This window comes from Electrona antarctica (assembly GCF_951216825.1).
Source record: "Electrona antarctica genome assembly, chromosome: 5".
Classification (NCBI taxonomy): Eukaryota; Metazoa; Chordata; class Actinopteri; order Myctophiformes; family Myctophidae; genus Electrona; species Electrona antarctica.
In genome coordinates, this window is record NC_136810.1 from 19,506,983 (window position 1) to 19,532,363 (window position 25,381).

The 25,381-nt window shown below is 46.3% G+C and overlaps 2 protein-coding genes across 2 annotated transcripts; both read left to right on the forward strand.

Annotated features, from left to right (window-relative positions):
* Nucleotides 1-1,402: 1,402 nt before the first annotated feature.
* Nucleotides 1,403-20,555, forward strand: LOC306923882 (LHFPL tetraspan subfamily member 3 protein-like; the record flags this gene model as incomplete). The annotated part of the gene is made up of 3 exons (XM_079502226.1): nt 1,403-1,591; nt 1,977-2,214; nt 20,311-20,555. The coding sequence occupies 3 exons, from the start codon at nt 1,403-1,405 to the stop codon at nt 20,553-20,555; spliced, it is 672 nt and encodes a 223-aa protein (XP_079358352.1).
* LOC306923181 (cullin-1-like) lies at nt 9,565-11,940 on the forward strand (the record flags this gene model as incomplete). The annotated part of the gene is made up of 1 exon (XM_079501209.1): nt 9,565-11,940. The coding sequence occupies one exon, from the start codon at nt 9,565-9,567 to the stop codon at nt 11,938-11,940; it is 2,376 nt and encodes a 791-aa protein (XP_079357335.1).
* Nucleotides 20,556-25,381: the final 4,826 nt, after the last annotated feature.

Below are 25,381 nucleotides of genomic sequence, written 5' to 3' on the forward strand. Positions count from 1 at the left end.
ATGCGCCCCTCCCATTCCGTCCCTTTCATCCTATTCCCCTCATTATCATCATCATCTTCTCATCATCCTCTCCTCAGCAGCGGAGCAGGCAGGCAGTCAGGCAGGCAGGCAGGCAGGCAGGCAGGCAGGCAGGCAGGCAGGCAGGCAGGCAGGCAGGCAGGCAGGCAGACAGACAGACAGACAGACAGACAGACAGACAGACAGACAGACAGACAGACAGACAGACAGACAGACAGACAGACAGACAGAGATCAGATTCGCTTCGCATCGATCCGTATCGCCTGGCCGCCGCTGCTGTCAGATGATCATCTCGTCTGGCTGAATGAATGAATGAATGGATTGCGTTTGCATTGTATATCCTATTTAAATATCGTGCGGGGTTCTCTCATTGTGATGTAATAATGTGTGATTGAGGCGCGTGCGTGCGTGCGAGCGAGCGTGCGTGCGGCGGGCAGGCAGCATCACACATCCGCATCGCATCCCTCCGGGTAATGTATATACATTATTACGCAACCTGCTTTGCATCCTAGTATAGACGCATTTAGAGAGCCGCTGTAGTGGCGATTTAAGCCGTCATTGTTTCGATTTTAAACCCTTTTCTTTTTAGACGCATGCACGGGAGCTCCGGTGGCGATTTAATACACCGTTCATTGTTTTCAGCTGCGGTGAATGAATTAGCCTGGAGGTAGGCCTATATGCTATGCAAGAATGATGTCAGCTCCAAACGAGTGACGGTCGGATTCACATTATAGCCTTTTATTTTTGCTTTCTTTCTTTCTTTTCTCCCGGCCTGTCTCTCTCGTTTTTTTCCAAGGACGTGTACGTGTTTACACGGAACGTGCACGCGTCATACGGTGATGTGAGTGCTAGACAGACAGACACACAGATACACAGACAGACAGACAGACAGGCAGATCAATCTTTGTACCTGGAAAAATAAAAGAGAGAAAACATCAAAGTGTAGGCCTATTGACTGCATATAGGCCTATTTCACCCATCATATCCATAGGTTGAATAGTGATGTAAATTATTAATTGACTATTCACCATATTGCTGCCTACAGGCTTCAGGACACCATCACACAGAACAGATGTGGAGGGAAACATCTGGTGAATGAATGAAGAAGAAGACCGTTTTGGAGCGTTTCCCCCAAATGACCACACCAGGCCTCGCCTCTTCTTCTTCTTCTTCGCCTTCCATCGCTTCCAACAATTCATCCCCCGGAATTCTATCCATCGTGTGATGCTCCCACCTGCAGGAACGGGCTGCTTGCCACGTTTAAATTAAACGTTTCAACTTTATTATAATTTTCCCTTTTTTTTTCGTGTGCGTGTGGAAATATTCCCCTCCTGGGTTCTTGTTTTTTGTTTTATTTTATTTATTTATTTCCGTCGTCGTACCGATGCTCCCCGGATCAGCCGCCTCCATGCTGCCCTCTGCCGAAGCCGCCAAGCTCTACCAGACCAATTATGTGAGGAACTCGCGTGTGATCGGCCTGCTCTGGGCCATGTTCACCGTCCTGTTTGGGTTGGTGAACGTCACCATCTTCTCCCAGCCCTACTGGATCGGAGACGGGATGGACACCCCTCTGGTAGGTGCATGGGCTACCCAAAAAAAAATCATATTTGAACTCCCGACCTGATCGAAAATGTGTTCTCTGATTACCAAAAGGCTGGAGAAACAAGGGAGACTCCTGTTGCTGAACACTATACACACTCTCTGAGTTAATATAGGGCTATTCACTTATTTTTAATTGAGTACCACAGACGAATAACAGTCTAAGTCCACACTATTGATCCATAATATATAAATTATAGATAAGGGTTCAGGACAACAAGGCCTTTTCGTGGAGGGGTCAGTCTGAAATTTGGACTTAGACTGTTTTTCGTCTGTGGTACTCAAAATGTCGCTTGAACTACCTATGTAAAAAAACAATCAAACAACAAAAACAAGAGTACTTCTTCCTACCACTGCAGGTGGGTTACTTCGGCCTGTTCCACTTCTGCACGGGGGACGGGATTTCCAAGGAGCTGGCCTGCCAGGGCAGCTTCACCGAGTTCGCGGAGATCCCGTCGTCGGCCTTCAAGGCAGCGTCCTTCTTGGTTGGAATGTCCATGATGCTGGTGGTCACTTGCATCGCCTGTTTCAGCCTCTTCTTCTTCCTGAGCACCTCCACAGTCTACAAGATCTGCGGATGGATGCAGGCAGCCTCAGGTAAGAAGAACACCTGAGAACTTTGGGCACATGCACACATGCAATTACAATTACAATTTAGGCATTTAGCAGACACTCTTCATCCAGAGCAATTTACACTAAGCAAGAACAAAACAGTAATACATGAAATACAAACAAAAAATTAAATAGTCTTCAAAAATTACGTAAGCTAAGAACCTAACAGTGGAATATAATGAAACCAAGGTCGTCAAGGCTAGGGCAAGTGCTACAGATGGAGTCTGTATAGTAGAGGTGGGTTTTCAGACTACGGCGGAAGAGTGGGAGTGAGGCTGCAGTTCTGATTGTAATGGGAAGTGCATTCCATAGTTTTGGAGCCAGAAGGGAGAAGAGTTTGGGACGTGTGGAGGGTTGTCCCAGCGTTTTTAGTGAATGTACTTCCAGCGTTGACTGCGTTGACTGATCTGAGTGCGCCGGAGGGTTTGTAGGGTCCGATCAGATGTACAAGATATGGGGTGCTTTGAAGGCCAGCATCAGAGTTTTGTACCGGCCGCGACCGGGAGCACATAGACATCAATGTGGGCTTGCCACTTGAGCCTATATTGTCCCTTTACCCACCTGTAAAAAGTGCCCTCTCCAGAACATGAATGCTGTTCCTACTATGGCGAAAGAAATGCAAATGCCCCCTTTTCCTGGGTGCCTGTGTTTTTTCCGACGTATTAACAGTCCGACAGGCATTAGTCCGACACCTTACCCCAAACCCTAACCTAACCTAACCCTAACCTCACAGGGAAGCCACAGGTGAGTCTTTCTTAACCGGCAACGCATGTCGGGAGCCACAGGTGAGTCTTAAACAGCCACTCATGTGTCGGACTGTTGCCTGTATGTCGGACCAACGTATGTGCCCTCTTTTCCTTGCCATACCTGAAGGCAGTATTCAAGAGAATTGCCTTTTCCAAACTCTCCTGAACTTGAATGCAGCGAATTTATGTAAAGCAAGGCTTTTGCACACCTACAGGCGACAGGTGCATAGGAGAGGGTACGATGCCCGACAATGAAAAAGGAACAAATACCCGCACACTGTCTTCAAATGCAGTGAACCAACTTTAATAGGGAAACAGCAACGTTTCGGCCTATGCGGCCTTCATCAGGCTATCCAAAAGATAGTTGGTGCGGGTGTTTGTTCCTTTTTCAGTGAATTTATGTTCATCTCTGTGCAGAAATCCATGCCGTACGCCACATCACACACCACAAGTATACTGGCTTGATTCTGCTTAGTTCCGTGTGGTATCACACACCAGAAATAGCCGATCTCCAAGCTCACAATGCGTCGATACTTTCATCAAAAGTGCCCTTTTAGAAATTTTAGATCTCTCCCCTCTAACATATTCTCTGCACATCTCTGTAGGGTCGTGTCTGCTGAGGCATTCCTGAGCACATAGTGGTGCTGCGCTGCCCTGTTTTGATTGATTGATTGATTGATTGATTGATTGATTGATTGATTGATTCACTCACTGAATACTTTAGCAGGTTTGTTAACAGTGCAGGTAGTCAAAGCTTATGCTAAAAGGATAACACAACGTTTTCTAATCATGTTCCACAAAAACATAACATGCATAACTTGCTTTCATCCACTGTCTCGATGTGGTGTAACCTCAACTCAAACATTTCTCAAAAACAAAAGTCGGGCAACGTTATTATTTAACGTTAATTCAATAAAGTTAAAAAATAGCAGATCTAAGAGATCCCCTACTGTTGGTGAAGAGATTTGGTTTAGAGCAGTGGTTTTCAACCAGTGGGCCGGGGACCACCAGTGGTCCTTGAAAGGATTCTAGGTGGTCCCCAGCTAAATGATGGAGAGTTGGTAACCAAATGGACCATTATAGATATTTAACTCTTGAGAGCGTAAAATGAACACACTCTTGAGAGTTACATTATTGTTAAACATCTGCATTACTTAATTTACAAGAAGTCTACACAATTAGAGCATGTAGAAGAATTGTTATTTTGATCAATGGGGCCATATCAATACAGCATGGAATCTTATCCAAAGGTAAAATATTCAAAGTTTTGGGTGTGGTGGTCTGTGGCTCATAATGCCAATTATATAATGGGCCTTTAGTATGAAAGGGGTTGAAAACCACTGGTTTAGAGGGTGGAAATAAAAGCAGTATACTGTAGCTACGCTCCCCCACTTCTAAAAGTAGCACTACACCCCTGTCTGTATGAACACCATTTGGAAGTTTTTGAGGGAGGGTGCATTGGAGCTTGTGTGGTGTGAGTGCAGATAGGATAGGACTCTGGAGTGAATGAGGACATTTGGTGTCCCTCTGGAGTGAGTGTGCACATGTGGTGTCCCTCTGGAGTGAGTGTGCACATGTGGTGTCCCTCTGGAGTGTGTGTGTGTGGACATTTGGTGTCCCTCTGGAGTGAGTGTGCACATGTGGTGTCCCTCTGGAGTGAGTGTGCACATGTGGTGTCCCTCTGGAGTGAGTGTGCACATGTGGTGTACCTAGACTGGAGTGAGTGTGCACATGTGGTGTCCCTCTGGAGTGAGTGTGCACATGTGGTGTCCCTCTGGAGTGAGTGTGCACATGTGGTGTACCTAGACTGGAGTGAGTGTGCACATGTGGTGTCCGTGTCCCTCTGGAGTGAGTGTGCACATGTGGTGTACCTAGACTGGAGTGAGTGTGCACATGTGGTGTCCCTCTGGAGTGAGTGTGCACATGGGGTGACCTGATTAAGGTTGGTGAGGGGTGCGTTAAGACGACCGTATTAACTCATTCCATGCCACAGGACGCCTTTGGAGTTTGGACGCCTCCCCTCTATGGTTGGTGAGGGGTGCGTTAAGGGTTGGGAGGGGGTTAAGGTTAGGTTTAGGTGTGCTGCACCGTGGGAGGTTAGGGTTAGGGGGAGGGTTTGAGATATCGGACCAATGGTATGTCTAACCAAAAGCATGCACCCGTGTCCCTCTGGAGTGAGTCTGGACATTTGGTGACATTTAGTGTCTCTGGAGTGAGTATGGACATGTAAGGTGAAAATGAAGGAACCAATCACACCAGTGTGAACTGAGCGGTGCAACTATACATGTACTGTACTGTACTGTACTGTACTGTACTGTACTGTACTGTACTGTACTGTACTGTACTGTGCTCTGTACTGTACTTTGATTATTTTTTGGGGAAAAAAATTACAGAGTTACTGTGTGGGGGTCCCCGGAACATCCAGACACCCAGGAACGCTCACAGGGGCCCGGCCCGGTTCTGGCGAGCCTTCTTGCGTCCAAAACGGTCGAGAAATGACAGAGTTACTGTGTTGCAGCTTTTTGTGCTCAGACACATACAGTATAGGGACACACATAGGGACACACATAGGTGCGTAATGGAGCGGAGGCACCACTCAAAAAATACTACAGTATTACTGAACAGGGCAGCTGCATCTATTATGACATTTACCACTTAAAGCCAATAGAGCGTCGCAGTCCCGCCCCCTACCATGGACCAGGAAATGATTCTCCGTTCTCCTCATAGACATTTCAGAAAGTATTTATTTAAAGACGTTTACGCCGCGGACAAAGCCAACTCGAGTCGTGACAAATCATGACAACAAACACAATTTCTTGGGCCGAACAAATAATTAGAAAGAAGAAAAAAACGGCAGGTTACAACACTTTTTTTGTTGTTTTTCTTCTTTGTAATTATTTGTTTGGTCCAAAATATTGTTTGTGTTGTCATGAGTTGTCACGACTCGAGTTGGCTTTGTCCGCGGCGTAACCGTCTTCAAATAAATACTTTTTGAAATGTCTATGGGAAAAATGTATTGGGATTCATTTCCTGGTCCATGGTAGGGGGCGGGACTGCGACGCTCTATATGGTTGACCGGAGCTCTATAGGCTAATATGGTATTTATTTTCTGTTTTCTGTTATTTTGGGGAAATCTTTCGCAGAAAATAGCCGATCTACAAGCTGCTTACAGCGTGTCACATTGTGTGACATTGTTGCAACAAATGGTAAATGGTAAATGGTGCATTTATATAGCATTTATATAACAACACGGAAGCTGGGGTGGTTAATCCATTTAGGACTGATTCTAAACACGCACAGCTTCTAAATCTTGATCCAAGTTTTCTGAAAAACTTCAAATATGTATTCAACAATTACAAACATGTTATAACATAAAAGAAGAGGATCCAAGGCACTCTGTTCCAGTTATTGGTGATAAGGCATGGCAAAGATCATTACAAAGAGGACCAACGCGGTTCGGCACTCAGCCTTCGTCAGGGTCCCATGAACAAACATGTTATGTTGCTATATAATATGTACATATCAACAAGAACCCCAAAAATGGTTTTATCGGGTTGAATACAGTGTCTAATGAGAGCACAGCTGCATGGGGCTGCAGCAATAGAAGCAATCAGAGAGAGATAGAGAGAGAGGGGGGGGGGGGTTGTTGTTGTCAACCAGGTTTCTGGTTTTGACCCCCGATCCAAGGACACAGACATGTTCAGTATTCACTACAATATTCCTTCAACCTCTCTCTGTCTGTCTGTCTGTCTGTCTGTCTGTCTGTCTGTCTGTCTGTCTGTCTGTCTGTCTGTCTGTCTGTCTGTCTGTCTGTCTGTCTGTCTGTCTGTCTGTCTGTCTGTCTGTCTGTCTGTCTGTCTGTCTGTCTCAATTCAAAGGGGCTTTATTGGCATCAGAAAACATAAGTTTACCATAATCAATGTACAATTTAATGGGAATAAAATACATGTGTAAATAGAGCTGTGCTACACTGCAATGTAAAATAAAACCATGTTACAGAACAGGACCATAAGAATTGTTTATTTGAAGTCAGAAATAGTTTGAAACAAGTAACAGCAATGTTAGTGTGGCAGGATGGGCGTGAGTTCCCACGCTGTCACGGCCCATCCCCCGCCCACTGATTAGTAGTCTGATTAGTGGCACGGTAGCGTTATAAGGCGGCGTGTCTTCCGTATGCGTCAGCTGTTTGTCTCTCTCCCGTCGGTGTGTGAGTGCCACGCCACACTCTTCACGGCTGGGAATTATTCCACTGAAGTGGGAATTCTAAACTGAGCTGTCCCATCGGGTGACAGCGTGTTGACGTGCACATCAGTGCAGGTATGTACGTTTCTCCTCTGTCTGTTTAAACGATCATCTGCATTTATTGTTTGTTCATGAACTTGACCGACTCTTGTCTCTTTAGCCTCGGGGCTACTGACTCGACCTACTCGCTCCTCCCCTCTGCTTTTTAGGTACTCAGATCAAGCGCATCAGTCCCGACCATAGGGACTCCGAATCCCCCGTACCTAAACAGTAGATCCAAAACGACAGGTGGTAGCTGGGGTGGAGGTGGGTGAGCAGCAGGTTTGTATACAGCGGCACGCTGATACAGCAGCAGCAAGCAAGGAAGCAGGCAGAGGAATGCAAACCTCCGGTTAAAGTAGCCGGTATGAAGATGGAGTGAGTGTGTGATTGGCTGAGTGAATCATGTGAATGAGAGCGTGATGCTGAGGCGGCCCAATTAACGGCCGGCAGCAACTGCACTGAGGTTCCCTGACTGAACTGGCTCTGCGCATGTCTACGACAGGCACAAATGCTCATTACCACCCTACCACATTAGCATTCACTTTGTATAAAACCTTTGGGACACATAGCAATAAATCTTTCAAAGGTATATAAAGGTAGTTTCTCTGTTTGTATGTACATCATTTCTATGTATGTGCAGACACCGAATGATTTGCATACATGATTTGTAGTCTCATACGATGATTTGTATAGTCACGACAGCACATGCTGCTCTGTTTTTCTCCTTGTTGTACTTCACCCAGGCAGCATGTGTTTTTTTAGTCATGTTTCCAAACTCTCCTTGGGTCATTGTAATCTATGGGAAGTATGTGTCTCTGATGGGCAAGTGGTTAGGAAGTGTAGCACAGTATCTACCTAATTCTGAGTACAGTGGGTGCACTCTGTCTATCTGTCCGTCCGTCCGAATATAATTAGAATGCTGCTAATGCTAGCGTTTACATAATCAGCCTAGGTGTGTGTGTGTGTGTGTGTGTGTGTGTGTGTGTGTGTGCGTGTGTGTTAAGAGATTGTTAAGCTGCAGGGGAGGTCCTCAGGAGGTCAGGAGCCGCCAGCAATCAGAAGGTTCTCGGTTTGATCACGGCTCGCTTGAGCAAGACATTGAACCGCTGTACAGTATTTGATTGTAGACTGTAGACATATAGAACATAGTCATGCAGTATATGGCCATACCCATACAGTACAGTACAGTACAGTACAGTACAGTACAGTACAGTACAGTACAGTACAGTACAGTACAGTACAGTACAGTACAGTATATGGTTCAGGATCTGGGTCTGTTATGTAAGCATTCTGCACCACCATGAACTAGTAGTAACCAATGTACTTCTACTTGAGTGCTGTATTTCAGTTAATATAATCTTTAGTGTACACTTTACTTGAGTATTGTTTTTGGGGTATTTACGTCTGTCTGTCTGTCTGTCTGTCTGTCTGTCTGTCTGTCTGTCTGTCTGTCTGTCTGTCTGGTGTTTACGTCTGTCCGTCCGTCCGTCCGTCCGTCCGTCCGTCCGTCCGTCCGTCCGTCCGTCCGTCCGTCCGCCCCCCCCCCCCATCCAGACTGCTAATCCATGTGATTATGTCAGTATAAGTATATTTAGTGTATCTATGACCTTGACCCTGACCCTAGAGTTCACACAGTAACTAATACTTTAGAAGGTTTGTTGGGCCACACGTCTGATGTTTGTTTTGATTTGTTTTGATTGCATGAAATCAAATCCTGTTTGGAGCAGATGTCTGGTTTTCAAATGCTGCCTGCACATCAGTTATGAAGATGATTTCTAGAGCTATACAGTCATTCTCATGTTTCACAGTGACCCAGTTTTTTCCTGAATCAGGATTCAGGATCAGCAGCTAAGGATGATGGTATGGCGTGTGATTTGTTTTCCACAGATCGTCTTACAAATTTGAGAAGTTTGAGTTTGCTTTAAAATATAATGATTATGCACATTATTGATGAAGATGTTAATTATACCAGAGCGATTACACATTTATTCTGAATTTACTATTGATGTGATAATAAAGGGTAAACTAGCCGTGTCTCCACATTTGAGCACGGCTGACAAGGAAATGTCAGTCACAGACTCCAGGTGCTCTGACAAGTACTGGCAGTTCTTGTACGATGAAGAGAATCTGGACATTAAGGACAAACTGAAAGGTGCCTGAACAAATTGGCATCGCTAAGCTTTTCTGTTGTGTCTGATATCAGAACCCGAGCTCTGGTCAAGCCCATGTAAGGCTTTTGACGAGGAGTATGAATAGATTCATACTAGAATAGCCTTTACTACATTCTACCACTAGACAAATCACCATGGAAGTGGACAGTGATCATGTGATCATTTTCGATCATTTTTGGGCACCATTCCAGAACAACACGCTGGACCAGATCTGGGTGGAGCTGCAGGCCGGGCTCCAAGAGGTCTACGGGCTGCGGAGCTTTAACAACATTAAAATGTCACGCCGCATGGAACTCTGTGGACTAGTGCAAACGTACTGTTGCACACGTGGTGTGCAGGACACACGCATCACAAAACCACTCATACTGAGGTACGAAGGTCTAGAGCTCTACAAGAGACTCGACGCGTTCCTCCAGAACCACGTAACCCTCCTGGTTCAGGATGGAAAAGTCCTGGAGGACGAGCGTCTGCTGGTGTTCTACACAGAGACGTGGGAGAACTATTGTAGATCCAGTAGAGTTCTCGACGGCATCTGTGCCTACCTCAACCGCCACTGGACCCGACGGCAGATTCAGGAGGAAGACAACAGAAGCATCCATGAGATCTACCGGCTGGCCATGCTCACGTGGAGGAAGTGTTTCTTCAGAGCCCTTAACAAACAGGTTACGAATGCGGCACTGAAGCTGGTCGATAGAGAGAGAAACGGAGAAAGCGTCGACACCACGCTTGTCAGTGGCGTGGTTCAGTCTTACATTAAGCTGGGTCTGAGTGAAAAAGACACCTTCACCAAGTATTTTGAGTGTCAGCTCCTGAGCGACACAAATCACTTCTACACACAAGAGAGCGAAAAGTTCCTACAACAGAGTACAGAGAACAATTTCACAGAGTACATGAAGAAGGCCGAGGCTCGTCTGCTGGAGGAACAGCGTCGTGTCCAGGCGTACCTCCATGACTCCATCCTGCATGAACTGACCAGGACATGTGAACAGGTACTTATAGAGAAACACCTGACGATCTTCCACGAAGAGTTCCTGAACCTTCTCGCTAAGTTCCAGAAATGTCCCGATTCTGACAAGAATAAAGACAATGATGATGACCTGATCCTGGACGACCTAGGAAGGATGTACAAGCTGGTGTCTCGCGTCCCACATGGTCTGGAGGAGCTGAAGAAGCTTCTGGAGACTCACATCTACAGCCAAGGCCTGGTCGCCATCGAGACGTGCGCAGAAGCTGCTCTCGGTGACCCTCGGCTTTATGTCCAGACCATGCTGGACGTTCATAAGAAGTACAACGCCCTGGTAATGTCCGCTTTCAACAACGACGCTGGCTTTGTGGCTGCCTTCGACAAGGCTTTTTGTCGTTTCCTTAACGGCAACTCGGTCACCGAGATGGCTCAGTCCTCCAGCAAGTCCCCTGAACTACTGGCCAAATATTGTCACTCGCTGCTTACAAAGAGCTCCAGGATCTCGGAGGGGGAAGAACTGAGGGACACACGCAAGCAACTGGACAATGTGACAGAGCTTTTTAAGTACATTGAGGACAAGGACGTGTTCGAGGACTTTTATTATTGGATTCTAGCTAAACGTCTGGTCAACCAGAACAGCGCCAGTGACGATGTTGAGCTTAGCGTGATCAAGAAACTAAACTGCAGGTTTAATCACAAACTAGAGACAATGTTCAAAGACATTGCACTCAGCAAAGTCCTCACGGAACAGTTCAAGAAACGCACTTGTAACTCGGAGCCGCTGGAGCTGGACTTCAGCATCCAGGTGTTGACCTCTGCCTCCTGGCCCTTCAAGCAGCGTTCAAACTTGGACAACAGCTTCCTTCAACTGCCCTCAGAGTTGGAACGGAGCTTCCTGTGGTTCACCGCCTTCTACGACAGCAGACACGCCAATCGCAAACTCACTTGGCTGCACCAGATGTCTGCAGGAGAGCTGGTGACCAACTGCTTCGAGAACAGATACACTCTGAGGGTGTCCACGTCCCAGATGACCGTTCTACTGCAGTACAACGCAGAGCTGGCGTGCAGTGTCCAGCAGCTCTCTGACAACACGCTCATCCAAAAAGACATTCTCGCGCAGGTGTTGCAGACCTTGTTGAAATCCAAGCTGCTGGTCCTGGACGACGACGGCAAGGCGAACGCGAAGGAGGAGGAGGTGGACTTCAAACCGGAAACACTCCTCAGACTGAACACGGGATACAAGAACAAGCATCTTCGGGTGAACCTCATCGCCCTGCTGAAGCCGGAGCGGCATCAGGAGCAGGAGGCGATAAAGCAGAACACCGAGGAGGAGCGCAGGCTGCACATCCAGGCGGCCATCGTGAGGATCATGAAGACACGGAGGAGGATGAAGCATCAGCAGCTCGTGGCCGAGGTGCTGCAGCAGCTGTCCTCCCGCTTCACGCCTCAGGTCCACGTCATCGAGAAATGCATCGACATCCTGATGGAGAGAGAATACCTGGACAGAGTGGAGGGAGAGATGGACACCTACCACTACCTGGCCTAAACACCTGCATACCACTACGTGGCCCAAACATTTATTTTTGATGCCAATACTATTATATTTCTACTCGAATTGTTTTATAGTACTATATACAGATATTCTGCTAGTAAAATAGTATTTTTGCGAAATCTTTGTCAGGTACAAATATACCTGTATATCCCCCAGCTATGGGACGTTATCTGCCAGCAACATGTTCGTACCCCCTGGGTATACTCTGTGTATGTAATTGGTTGAGCCCCACGGCAGCTTTTGGCGTTGATCCGGTTGCTATGGCAACGCATGCCACTTCCAGCTATGGGATAGTAAAGGCTGACCACCGTCTATACCTCGGTTACTCTTCTGCCATCCAAAGTTTGGATCTAATTTGTGACTATGTACCGCGTTCCTCCTGACATGTAAACATTCTGACGACAGGTAAGCAGGTCCATTCAGAGTTATCAAAAGGCCCGAAAATTAAGGCCCGGCCCACCTTCATTCCATGTTAGCCTCGGTACCCAGGCTTTCATTTTCGTCGGCACAAAAATTGAAAGCCTGGAGGAACGCATTGGCCGCTCTGGTCTAGAAGTGAGAGTCAACCCTTCCGGGTGGGCGTCGCTCCGAATTATGTAACGTAGCGCTGCACTAGGGGGGAGAGGAGGGGCCGTGGCTGACGGCCCCTCCGTTGTGCGCAAATCTCAGCCGCGAGCTGCCCCTCTAGACCAGACACCTAACACGTTAGCTCAGGCTAATTCCATGTTGATCTGACCCCCCCATGCCAAAGCGCCAGCGCTCGCCCAGCAGTCTGACCCCCCCATGCCAAAGCGCCAGCACTCGCCCAGCAGTCTGACCCCCCCATGCCAAGCGCCAGCGCTCGCCCTGCAGTCTGCCGTCAACGAGGTGGATGCGAAGGGCGAGAAGCGAGGTCGCCCTTTATGGCCCTTTAGGGGCGAGGTCGCTTCTCGCCCTCAGGCGTCTCACTGGTTATATTGGGCTATTGCTTTTACTTAAATCTGAGTACTTCTTCCAACACTACCAGCAACGGGAGCAGAAATAGATTTTGGAGAAGAGACAGCTCGTCAGAGAGAGAGAGAGAGAGAGAGAGAGAGAGAGAGGGAGAGAGAGAGAGAGAGAGAGGGAGAGGGAGAGAGAGAGAGAGAGAGAGAGAGAGAGAGAGAGAGAGAGAGAGAGAGAGAGAGAGAGAGGAGAGAGAGAGAGGGAGAGGGAGAGGGAGAGAGAGAGAGAGAGAGAGAGAGAGAGAGCTCCAGTGGCTCCGAGTTGCAAATGTGTTTCTTGAACTGGTCCGTGAGGACTTTGCTGAGCGCAATGTCTTTGAACATTGTCTCTAGTTTGTGATTAAAGGGCCTTGCAAACGTTTAGCGAGGAACGCAGGCGTTGTTGCCTGCAGGCCCTGGATCAACACAGGTCTCCTCCAGGTCTGTTGAAGAGGGGCGCAACAACGCAAGCGTAAAAAAAAAGAAGCTATAAACAGAATCCAGGTCTGGTGAGTCACGGGCGTGTGCACGTAACGAGCACGTGCGCAACAAATGCATGGGACCGCGCTCACGTAAATACGCTTGCGTTGTCGCACAGCGACTTCTCAGAGCAAAAACGCAGGTCTCATTGAAAATGAACTATAGACACGTTTTATCGCTCCCCGTTTGCAAGGCCCTTAAACCTGCAGTTTAGTTTCTTGATCACTAAGCTCAATGTCACGCTCTGTCACACTGTCCAGTTGGTTGAGTGTGTCCCTCAGTGAGACGGGAGAGAGATTAGATGTGGTTACAGTTTACAGTTTGCTACAAAAACCGAGATTAAGATTACTAACAAATGGGGGCACAAATGGGGGCATGGTGGCACAGTTGGTAGTGCTGTCGCCTCACAGCTAGAAGGTCCTGGGTTCGATTCCCGCTCGGGACGCTGTGGGTGCTGGCGGCGTGTTTCCTCCTCCGCGTCATCAGTGCCCATGCCCGAGGCAGGGTTGGCGAAAGGGCCCTTCTGTGTGGAGTTTGCATGTTCTCCCCGTGTCCCCTAGGGTAGGTAGGTACCCTCTCAAAAAACATGCAGTAATCCTGGTCTCTAAACTGCCTCCCCCTGGCCAGCCGGGGCGCCTGATGGAGGGGAAAGGAACTGGTTGGAATAACGTGTTCCTTCCACGCGCTACGTCCAACCAGGGAAACTCCCCCCTGTCAGGTGTAAAGGAGCAACTTGGACACTCAGGCATGAAGGAAGCATTAGTTCAAGTCTGTTGCTCTCCCCATGTCCCCCATATATGTGGACTAGGTTGGCAGAGGGTGTGTAGAGCCCAGGATCACATTAGATAATTGACACAGGGGTGAAAAAAGGGGTTACAAAATCGTGGGATAAAAATGATATAAAAAAAAGACTACTAATAAAATGCCATTTTCACTGCTCTCTGCATTGTTCTCTTGTTGTTACCTCTTGTTGTTACCTACTGATTAATTGAACATGGTGGACCCTATTGTAAACAAGTGTAATGCTTTATGGTGTCGTCCACAGTTAACAGTTTTGTATTGAGTTGTGCTTGAAATACTACTAACTAGAAAAAGTGCCCCTTAGGGCACAGGTCTCCACCAGGGCAGGTCAGTTTGTGGCCTCCTGGTGGCGCTATAATAGGCCAATGTGAAAAGGGTGCCATTTCTTCATACGCCTTTGATGGCAATTGGATGATTTGAGGCATTTTGTTCCAAAAATGTGTTTTGCAAAAATCAACCTGTTGGTGGCGCTATAACAGGCCAATGTGAAAAGGGTGGGATATATTCCTCAGCCTAGTAAGAAAATGTGTGAAATATTTCACGTAAATTGCATGCTGCGTTCATGATTTGAGGCTTTTGTTCAAAACGGGGCAATCTTGCAAACTGTGAAAGCCAATTATAGCCAATTAGGATGGAATATGAAATATCGGACAGATCCGACTTGAGCACATGACCATAAAGATACTGTGTAACGATTTGTGAGATTTTTGGACAGAATCTGGAGGAGTAATATCAAAAAATGTGTTTTACAAAAGTCGGCCTCCTGGTGGCGCTATAAAAGGCAGATGCGGAAAATGCAGGTCAAAGGTTTATCCTTTGGCCTCTAGGGAGTGTGCATGCAACGTTTCACGCAGATCGGTGCAGTTTTAGGTAAAGCATTTGAAAGCTGCCTCATTGTGGCGCTATAACAGGCCGTTCTGGAAAATGTGGGGCAGAGGTTCATCGTTGGCATCCAGGGAGTGTGTGTGCAAAGTTTGGCATCGGCCGGGTTAACGGTGCCGGAGATTAGCTGTTCACAGACGGACGGAAGGACGGACACACACACACGGACGGAGTGCAAAACATACTCTCTCCCCATGCCTTCGGCCTGGTGGAGACAATAATAAGTACTGTAATTCTCCAATCTGTTAATAAATACTTCAATCAATCAATCAAATCCACGCTACAAAACATGGAGACCTGGGAATCTGTTATAATTCCAGTTTGGATCTCTCTTTCTCTCTCTGGTGCATTTATATAGCGCCTTTACATAGATTGTGCATTACATTCACCCATTCACACACCGATGGTGGCGGAAACCATGCAAGACACCAACCTGCACATCAGGAGCAATTAGGAGTTCAGCGTCTTGCTCAAGGACAATAATAATTCTTATCCCACAAATTTGTAACCCGTTTTTTTTCACCCGGTGCCAATTATCTAATGTAATCCTGGGCGCTACACTTCCTCTGCCAACCTGGGGGGGCAGCGGACTGACCTCATGCCTCCTTCTATGCATGAGGAGTCCAAGCTGCTTCTTTTCACCTGACAGGGGGGAATTTCCCTGGCCGGACGTAGCGCGTGGAAGGAACACGTTATTCCGACCAGTTCCTTTCCCCTCCATCAGGCGCCCCGGCTGGCCAGGGGGAGGTAGTTTTAGAGACCAGGATTACTGCATGTTTTTGTGAGGGTACCTACCCTAGGGGACACGAGGAGAACATGCAAACTCCACACAGAAAGGCCCTTTCGCCAACCCCACCTCGGGTATGGGCACTGATGACGCGGAGGAGGGAACACGCCCCCAGCGCCCACAGCGTTCCCAGCGGGAATCGAACCCAGGACCTTCTAGCTGTGAGGCGACAGCACTACCGACTGTGCCACCGTGCTAAGGACACTTTGACACTAACTCTGGGGGAGCCCGGGTTCGAACTGGCAACCTTGTGGTTACCATCCAGCCACTCTACCCCTGAGCCACCGCCGCCTCTCTCTCTCTGTTGACAGTAAAAAGCCGTTTTGCTCAGACACATATGACGTACATTCGCCTTTCATTGTCCATGGCAAATGTGACATGAGTTGTGGCGTAAAGCTGTATATAGGAGGGGCTATATCAAAAAAGAGCAGTATAGTAAGAAACACAGCGTACATTCTATGACGTCAATCTCGGGTGAGCTACAGTAAGTCGTCTGTCTTTATAGAGGGGTCAGGTTTTTGGTTTATAGTATTTCCTATGTGGATCTTAAAAGAGTGCCAATATTTTGTATGTGGTTATTGTCTTGTTTCATTTTTTTGAGTGGTGCAAGCCACTCCCTTACGGACTTATGTGTGTGGGTGCCTGCCTGGCTGGCTGGCTGGGTATGTATGAGCATGAAAACAGCATGGTTGTTTTTCACCACCTGTGCGCAACCTAACACACACACAAACACACACGCACATATTAACTGTATATATGATGATTGCGGGTGTGCCAGTACAGTACAGTACAGTGACAGTACAGTACAGTACAGTACAGTACAGTACAGTACAGTACAGTACAGTACAGTAGAGGGTACAGTAGAGGGACCGGCAGACAGTAACTCTGTCATTTCTCAACCGTTTCGGACACGGGGCGGCACGTCGGAACCGGTCCGGCCTCCTGGGTGCGTTCCTGGGGGTCTGGAACTCCCCCCCCCCCACCCCCGGGGACCCCCACATGGTAACTGTCATTTCTCTACCGTTTTGGACGCGGGGCGGCTCGCCGGAACCGGGCCGGCACCCTGGGTGCGTTCCTGTGTGTCTGGAACTCCCCCCCCCCAACCCCCCACACGGAGTTGCACCACTCACTTCACACAGGTGTGATCTTTTTTGTTTTCTTGTTGTGATACAATTCTCCTAATGGAAAATAACGAATGATGTAATGATGTAAACAAACAGTATGTCGTGTACCCGGACCGTTTAGTGCTATGCACCCAGGTCCCCCTTATAAGTGACACAGAAACACTGTTTTGTAGATTTGAGCTGAAGAAGGCCTCTCGGCCGAAACGTCCATTCGTCTGTTGTTGCCTGCTGGGGGAAATCGAAAAATAAACAAGAACCCTAAAGGATACAACGTGAGTGCTGGTATTCATTCCTTCAGTGTATGTCTTCCAGAACCGTGCACCCGTTACACTATTACGTGGAATTACTCAACTGAGTGCTTGCTCTCGCTTTCTTCTTCAAAGTGGAGCCAGGCCTGCACCTTGTACTGTACTGTACAGTATGTGCACAGGGATCTGGGGCGGTCCCTTGCTCCATGGTCACTGGTCAGGTCAGATCCTCTCCAACAATCAGCCCGCTAGAGTTTCATTCATGGGTTTATTTAATAGTAGAATATAATATAACCACTTTTCACCGTTTCCCAAACAATGGCCCATTTTGAGTCACAAAACAATTCTTTCTGGCTTCAGTGGGTTGTGAGTATATACATTTTTCATTATTTCAAAATATGTTCTAAAATTAAATTTAAAAAAAGTGATCAAAAGTCAAATATCTTTTTCAATATGGACGCTAGAGGAAACCACTGATCTGGAAAGAAGCTGGTCTCCTCAAGAAATGCACCCTACCATGTGCATTCTTGTAAAGACAGACCAGTTGGTACTGCAGTGTTACTCTAGCAGTGTGTGTGCGTGCGTGTGCATGTGTGCGTGTGTGCGTGCGTCTGTGCGTGCGTGCGTGCGTATGTCGTGTGTGTGTGCGCGTGTCTGTGTGGTAGGCTATTATTATAGTTTTGAGGTCCAAACATAGAGATGGAGAGTTTCTCAGTGTTGTTGAGCTCACTCCTATGCACAGCTTTGTGTGTATGTGTGTCTGTCCGTATGTGCACGGAATGAGCTCAGCTGATTGGCTGAGCATGGAATGTGATGTATGATGTATGATAATCATCATCATCATTTTTCGACCACGGTTGAGATCATGGATTTCACAATGCCACTCCAGTTTCTGCTTATTGATGCCTGTGTCCCTAGCGAAGACATCAGGGAATGGCAGTTTTCTACCTCTGGTCTGCTTTGAGGCAGGATTCCAGAGAAGAAGGGAAGATATAACCTCATTGTCAGCTCTGTAGCAGTGGCCGGCAAACTGTGTTCTTCTGGATCGGACTAGTGAAGAAACACGGGGAAGGTTGCCGTATATTAGAGAAGTCGATGGGTGGCTCTTCCAAGAGAGATTTTGCGCTCTCATTAGAAGGCGGGTGTAAGTGCCATCCAGCCATTTTGTGTGTGCGTGTGCATGCGTGTGTGTGTGTGAACAGCCACTGCTAACATGCACTGCATGACTACACACACACACACACACACACACACACACACACACACACACACACACACACACACACACACACACACACACACACACACACACACACACACTTACACTCCAACAGGAGTGGAGTGGGAGGGGGAGGAGGAAAAAGTTGTCAGCAAAAGTTTGGGGCGATAACGAAGCAAGGAGTGTGTTGTATTATTAATGTGCAATGCACTCTGGGTAATGGTGTAGTCAGCTCATTTTTGCACTGCAGAGCGGCCTGCTACTCGTGCATGCTCGCACACACGCACGCACGCACGCACGCACGCACGCATGCACACACATGCGTGCACACACACTTCACACAGACAGATTCTATCCTCGGGGTGTAAAAGAGAGCGCTGTGGCTGAAATGATAATCCACTTATTTTTAGTTTCATATCGTGGTGTAACTAAGTACTAAGTACATTTACTCAAGTACTCAAATTCATCATCTTACAATAAATGCACCACGTATGTCTGTACGTCTGTACGTATGTACGTCTAGCCCCTCCTATTTACAGCTTTTGTCCTCACACGTCTCATATTTGCCATTGACAATGAAAGGAGCAATTAGGTCATATATGTCCAGGGACGTGGTGGGCCCATAATTCAGCCCGGGAAGTGGATTTGCGGAGGCCCTCTAGGCGTGCGGCCAAAGGCTGCGCGCCTATTTTATTAATACAAAAAAAAACAACATCTGGCCTGGACTGGACCGGCCGTTCCGAATTTCCCAATGGCCAGCACGTCCCTGTATATGTCCCTCAAATATGACGTAAACTTTGAATTTTTAACATTAAATGCCATTGCCAATGAAAGGAGCAATTAGGTCATATATGTCCCTCAAATATGACGTAAACTTTGAATTTTTAACATTAAATGCCATTGACAATGAAGGGAAAATGTACATGTAGACGAGGAAATCGGCGAACCAATCACATAAATGCAGTTAGGTGAAAAGAGGAGATTTGTTTAGGGGAATCTTACATCATCATGGTGAAAGGATAAGTGTCTTGCCCCGAAATCTAATTAATTAAAATGAATTGTTATATAATATGTTGTCATTATTATTACATATACTTTTTGTCCCGTCACATCACGTCTCACATTTGCCATTGACATTGAAAGTCATATGTGGCTGTATAGTAATATGACCTACATTTGTGGCAACACATACATTGATGTATGATGACAAGAACGCCCCTCACTTCACACAAGTGTGATTTTTCTATTTTATACAGTATGTCTGGTATTGGGGTGTACAATCTACCACCAGACTGACAGGGTATAGTATTTAAACTAGAGATGTCCCGATACTGTATCGGTATCGGAGAAGTATCGGTATCTGCCCTTTATTGTTCGGGTTGTTGTATTGTTGTATCGGGTCATATCGGTGTCGGTGAATATGCCAGTCTAACCACCGATCCGACACAGGGGTAAGGGGTTGACACTATGGCAGGTAAATAAAATGTTGGGGAATGTGGAGTTTATTATTTTGTATCACTCAACAAGAGAAGAAACATCAATATTCAACTGTCAATATAGTTGTGTATTATCGAATTATCATTCAACATTGATTGATTGATTGAAAATTGTATTAACAGATTGCAGGAGTTGCCCAAACTGCAAGTGCACATATTATGAGTGAGGAGTCTGCTATAAACACAACACAAGATATATAGCTATAGATAGCTCTAAACACAACAAGAGATCACAACACTGGTATCGATATTCAGTATTGGTATCGGCTAACACAAAAATTGTGGTATTGGGATCGGATCGGATTTTTTTTTTAAAATCAGGACATCCCTAATTTAAACATAATAATATGTCTTCTGTTTTCCAGGGGTATGTCTGGTGTTGGGCTGTATGATCTACCCAGACGGCTGGGACAGTGACACGGTGCGCAGGATGTGCGGGGAGACGACGGACAAGTACAGCCTGGGAGCGTGCTCCGTGCGCTGGGCCTACATCCTGGCCATCATGGGCATCCTGGACGCCCTCATCCTCTCCTTCCTCGCCTTCGTCCTGGGGAACCGGCAAGACGGACTGATGACAGAGGAGCTGCTGGCCGAGAGCAAAGGTCAATGACCTTCTAAAATGTGTCCTGTCCTGTCCTGTCCTGTCCTGTCCTGTCCTGTCCTGTCCTGTCCTGTCCTGTCCTGTCCTGTCCTGTCCTGTCCTGTCCTGTCCGAGAATACAGATGACAGTGGGCCCTGATCAGTGAGTGCCCCCGACAGCCCCCCCCCCCCCCCCGTAGATCCAAACAGAAAAGTCATATTTGATTGCATTTAAACAATGTTAAATTCACTTTGTCACTCACTTTGCCACTCGATTTGCCATTCGATCTGCCATTCACTTTATGCATGCGCATACCCTCTCTTTAAACATGCAGCTCCTGAAAATTTCATTAACCATTTTCTTGAAAATGGTTAATGAAACATTTTTTTTTGCACATGCAAGGTTTCCCACCAGACAGCCACCATATTCTATATCCTCTCAGGACTGGACAGTGGAGACTATCACCACAGAGCACTCAGACAGCCGCAGGCAGCAGCTGATGTTTTTTTCATGGGAGTCATGAATCCTCTCTACAATGTGTGGAGAGGAGATTATAGTGTCCACACACACACACACACACACACACACACACACACACACACACACACGCACGCGCACGCGCACGCGCGCGCGCGCACGCACACGCACGCACACACACACACACACACACACACACACACACACACACACACACGCACAGGCACAGGGCAGGTTGGTTGACCACGGTTGTCCAGTTCCATTAGGACCGACACGGTGTGGACAGTGGATTATAGTGTGTGTGTGTGTGTGTGTGTGTGTGTGTGTGTGTGTGTGTGTGTGTGTGTGTGTGTGTGTGTGTGTGTGTGTGTGTGTGTTGGCAGCAAATTTCTATTTTAGTTTTAGTCATAGTCTCTTCAATAGTTTTCATTTAGTCTCAGTCACATTTTAGTCACCTGGAATGCTTTAGTGTTGTCTGATTTTACACTTGCTGAAAATAGCAGATCTACAAGCTCACAACGCGTCGTGCTGCGATGCGTTGTGAGCTTGTAGATCTGCTATTTTCAGCATGCAACCATGAGTGTAAAATTACTTATACTGGATCTCTTGTCCACTAGTCCCTTCCCAACATTTTAGTCTAGTTTTTATTTGTTGACAATTTTGTCAGTGAAAAAAGGTAGTCGACGAACATTTTTCTATTATTAGTCGACGAAAACAACACTGGTGTGTGTGTGAGAGAGCGAGAGAGAGAGAGAGAGAGAGAGAGAGAGAGAGAGAGAGAGAGAGAGAGAGAGAGAGAGAGAGAGAGAGAGAGGACAGAAAAAGGTGAGGGGAGTTGAAGAGCCATAGGCTCGATAGGCAAGCAGCACGCAGCCCCATATAGCCTACATTATTATTTTGTATCACTCAACAAGAGAAGAAACATCAATATTCAACTGTCAATATAGTTGTGTATTATCGAATTATCATTCAACATTGATTGATTGATTGAACATTTTATTAACAGATTGCAGAATGGGTACAGTCCAAGGAAGGCACAGGTCAATACGGGGTGCATACTTAGTTTAGACTAGTCATTGGTTAGATATGGGTTAAGGTTAGGTTTAGGTGTGCTGCCCCGTGGGAGGTTAGGTTTAGGGTGAGGGTTTGAGATGGGTTGTAGTTGTAGGACTAATGGCTGGTCTAACCAATGACTAGTCTAAACCAAAAACTGTCTAAACTAAGTACTGCACCCGGTCAATACAAGGATAAAACCAGAAAAAGCACCAAGACTTGGTTACATTAGGGTCCTCCAAACATTTCATTCATTACATTAAAAAACAAACAATGTCCTACCTCTAGTGTATGTTATGTGTTGTACTACTACTACTACTACTACTACTACAGTCAAGCTGACTGGCATTTATAAACAGAATGACCTTGAAAATCATTCATGAACTCTGAGTTGACACTTTTTCTGTCTTCTACCATCCTAACAGAGGCTGGAAATGCCTAAACGCCTGCCCCCTAGTGGTGAGTATCACACAATACACAGATACTCAAATATGACCACAAAACAAAATGTGAACACACAGGCAATAAATGTTTTTTTTCCTCATTTTTTCAGTTCAGGTTAAAAACTACAGCAGATTAAACACATGGCATGACTAGTACAATTTACAATTTAGCAGACACTCTTAGGCCTCATGTCGAAATTAAATAAATGTGTTCTGAAATACCTATGTTTCTATATCAGTGGTGCTCAGTATTTCATGTTAAGGACCCCCACAAATTATGTAATTGGCTGCCGACCCCCATCTGAAAATAATGAGAGAACCCCTCAGAAGCAAAGATTTGAGTTAAAAACATTCGCTCTGAAAGAATATATATTCAAAGTTTTGCGCCACATGTTCACGATGTTTCAAAAAATAGCAGATCTACAAGCTCATAGCACAGTCAGTGACCTGCTGTAGTTTTTAACCCGAACTGGAAAACAAACTATCATTTATTCAGCCTATAGGGTTTCATTCCCCTTTTACAATAATATAATGTATGAACACATCATGGATGTATTAAGATTAATAAGTGAATAGACTGATGCAGACATTCCTGCTGCATTTTCTACATCTCGTTATGGACATTTGCATGCATAACGTTAGCACTGTAAGATGTGATTGGCATGAAAATTGCATCCCCATCCCCATGGACCAATTAAATTATTGATGGTGTATAAGAGCGAGGGCGTGTCCACAGAAAGTGATTCCCCCCCCCCCCACCCCCCACACATTTGTAAGCATCATTCTGCCTAGCATTTCTAGATCGCAGATCTACAAGCAGATCTACGAGCTTGTAGATCTGCTATTTTTGAAAAATCATGAAAATGTGGTGGAAATCTTTGAATATATATTCTTTCAGAATATATATGCGCCGGATGGCACGCCCAGTACCGGCAGAGTAGTTCTGGAGCAGCGGATTGTGTGTCCCTGGTTTTTCCCTAAGGGACTGATCGAGGCATTCGAGGGTAGCTACTGGGACGTAAGTCGGGACTTAATCACCGGCTGGGTCACCCAAGTGAGGGGTATGATGTTGGAAGACCCAAAACCCAGAGGACCCTGGGATACATCACTGAGGCTACGTCCCAGTTGCATCCTAGCGATGTTTTTTTAGTTCTTTCAGAGCGAACGTTTTTAACTCAAACATTTTGCTTTTGGAGGGGTCCCTGGAACAACATATTTTCAGATGGGGGTCGGCGGCCAATTACATATATTTTTGGGAGTCCTTGACATGAAAATGTTTGAGAACGACTGACATAGAAACATTCGTTTTTCTGACAACTGTCATGATTTAGACTCTTGTAGAATCGTCCTCAGGTCAAAATGACGACTATCGCCGCAAGAGCGCCAAAATTTAGTACCAAGCAAAGGCTGCTAAAATGGTGCCAGTGAAGCATCAAATTTGTGCCCTTCCTATGTGTAAGACTAACAAAAATGAGCGGTCGATCCTGACTGTTTGACAACCTGCCGTTAAATCATCATCACCACAACCAGGGGAAGTTCAAGTTTAGAGTTATTACAACTAGCGGTATTTGCGCTATAAGTTAACGCAGAGGAACATCATCGTCAATAAATGCTCAGTGTGTTTAGTTAGAAGCACTCTGGACATGACATCCGGACCAAAATGGTGGACACGCCCCCTAAATAGGTAGAACATAAACAGTGTGGCTCTGTCACCCAAAGATGTATATATCCATTATGTCTTCTGTCTTAGGACTATGAATTTCCATGTGTCTGTTGTCTTAGGACTATGAATTTCCATGTGTCCGCTGTCTTAGGACTATGAATTCCCATGTGTCCGCTGTCTTAGGACTATGAATTCCCATGTGTCCGCTGTCTTAGGACTATGAATTTCAATGTGTCCGCTGTCTTAGGACTATGAATTTCAATGTGTCCGCTGTCTTAGGACTATGAATTTCAATGTGTCCGCTGTCTTAGGACTATGAATTTCCATGTGTTCGCTGTCTTATGACTATGAATTTCCATATGTCCGCTGTCTTAGGACTATGAATTCCCATGTGTCTGTTGTCTTAGGACTATGAATTTCCACCACCTTCCTGCTCATCACCTGAACGGACGGAGGACGTTTGGAGGTTGGAGGAGAGATGGAAGCCCCTGTCAGACTGTCACTGAAGCCCCCTACTCTGCACACACACTGTCCCCTATATGTCACTGGTTCTCAAAGTGGGGTCCACATGGTCCCCGGCTAAATTAGTTAATATAGAGTCACAATAAGTTTGACTTGAACCCCCTACGTACATCAAGTTCACAACGTGTCGCATTCGACATTGTTGTGATCTGCTATTATTATATAAATGCATATTAAATACATATTAAATTACATAAATACATATTAATTTAGTGGTCCTTCATATGAAAGCGCTTGAGAACCACCCCCTTACGTCACTCATACAGCTCACTTCAAACACTTCAGCCCTAATCCAAAAATGTTCAAAAATTGTTCATCTATTCTACAAGTTGACAACAATGACAGCTTAACTTTCATAATGAAAACAACAACAAAAAAAACACGAAAGGGATTGGGCCTAAACTTGCACCTTGAGGCACTCCACATAATAGTAGGGAGGGAAACATGGCCGCTTCCCAAAATGAGAGACACTAAGCAGGATTTGTACTCCGTAGTACGACCGTGTCCCGCGCCAAAAAAAACAACTGATCTACAAGCCGTTAACGCGTCACATTGCCGCACATTGATAGCTTTGAAGATCAGCTAATTACTGTAAGAGGGGAGGGTGGGGGGGGCAGAGACTGTTATTGTCCCTCCAGGGGTCTGTTAATGCCACACACACACACACACACACACACACACACACACACACACACACA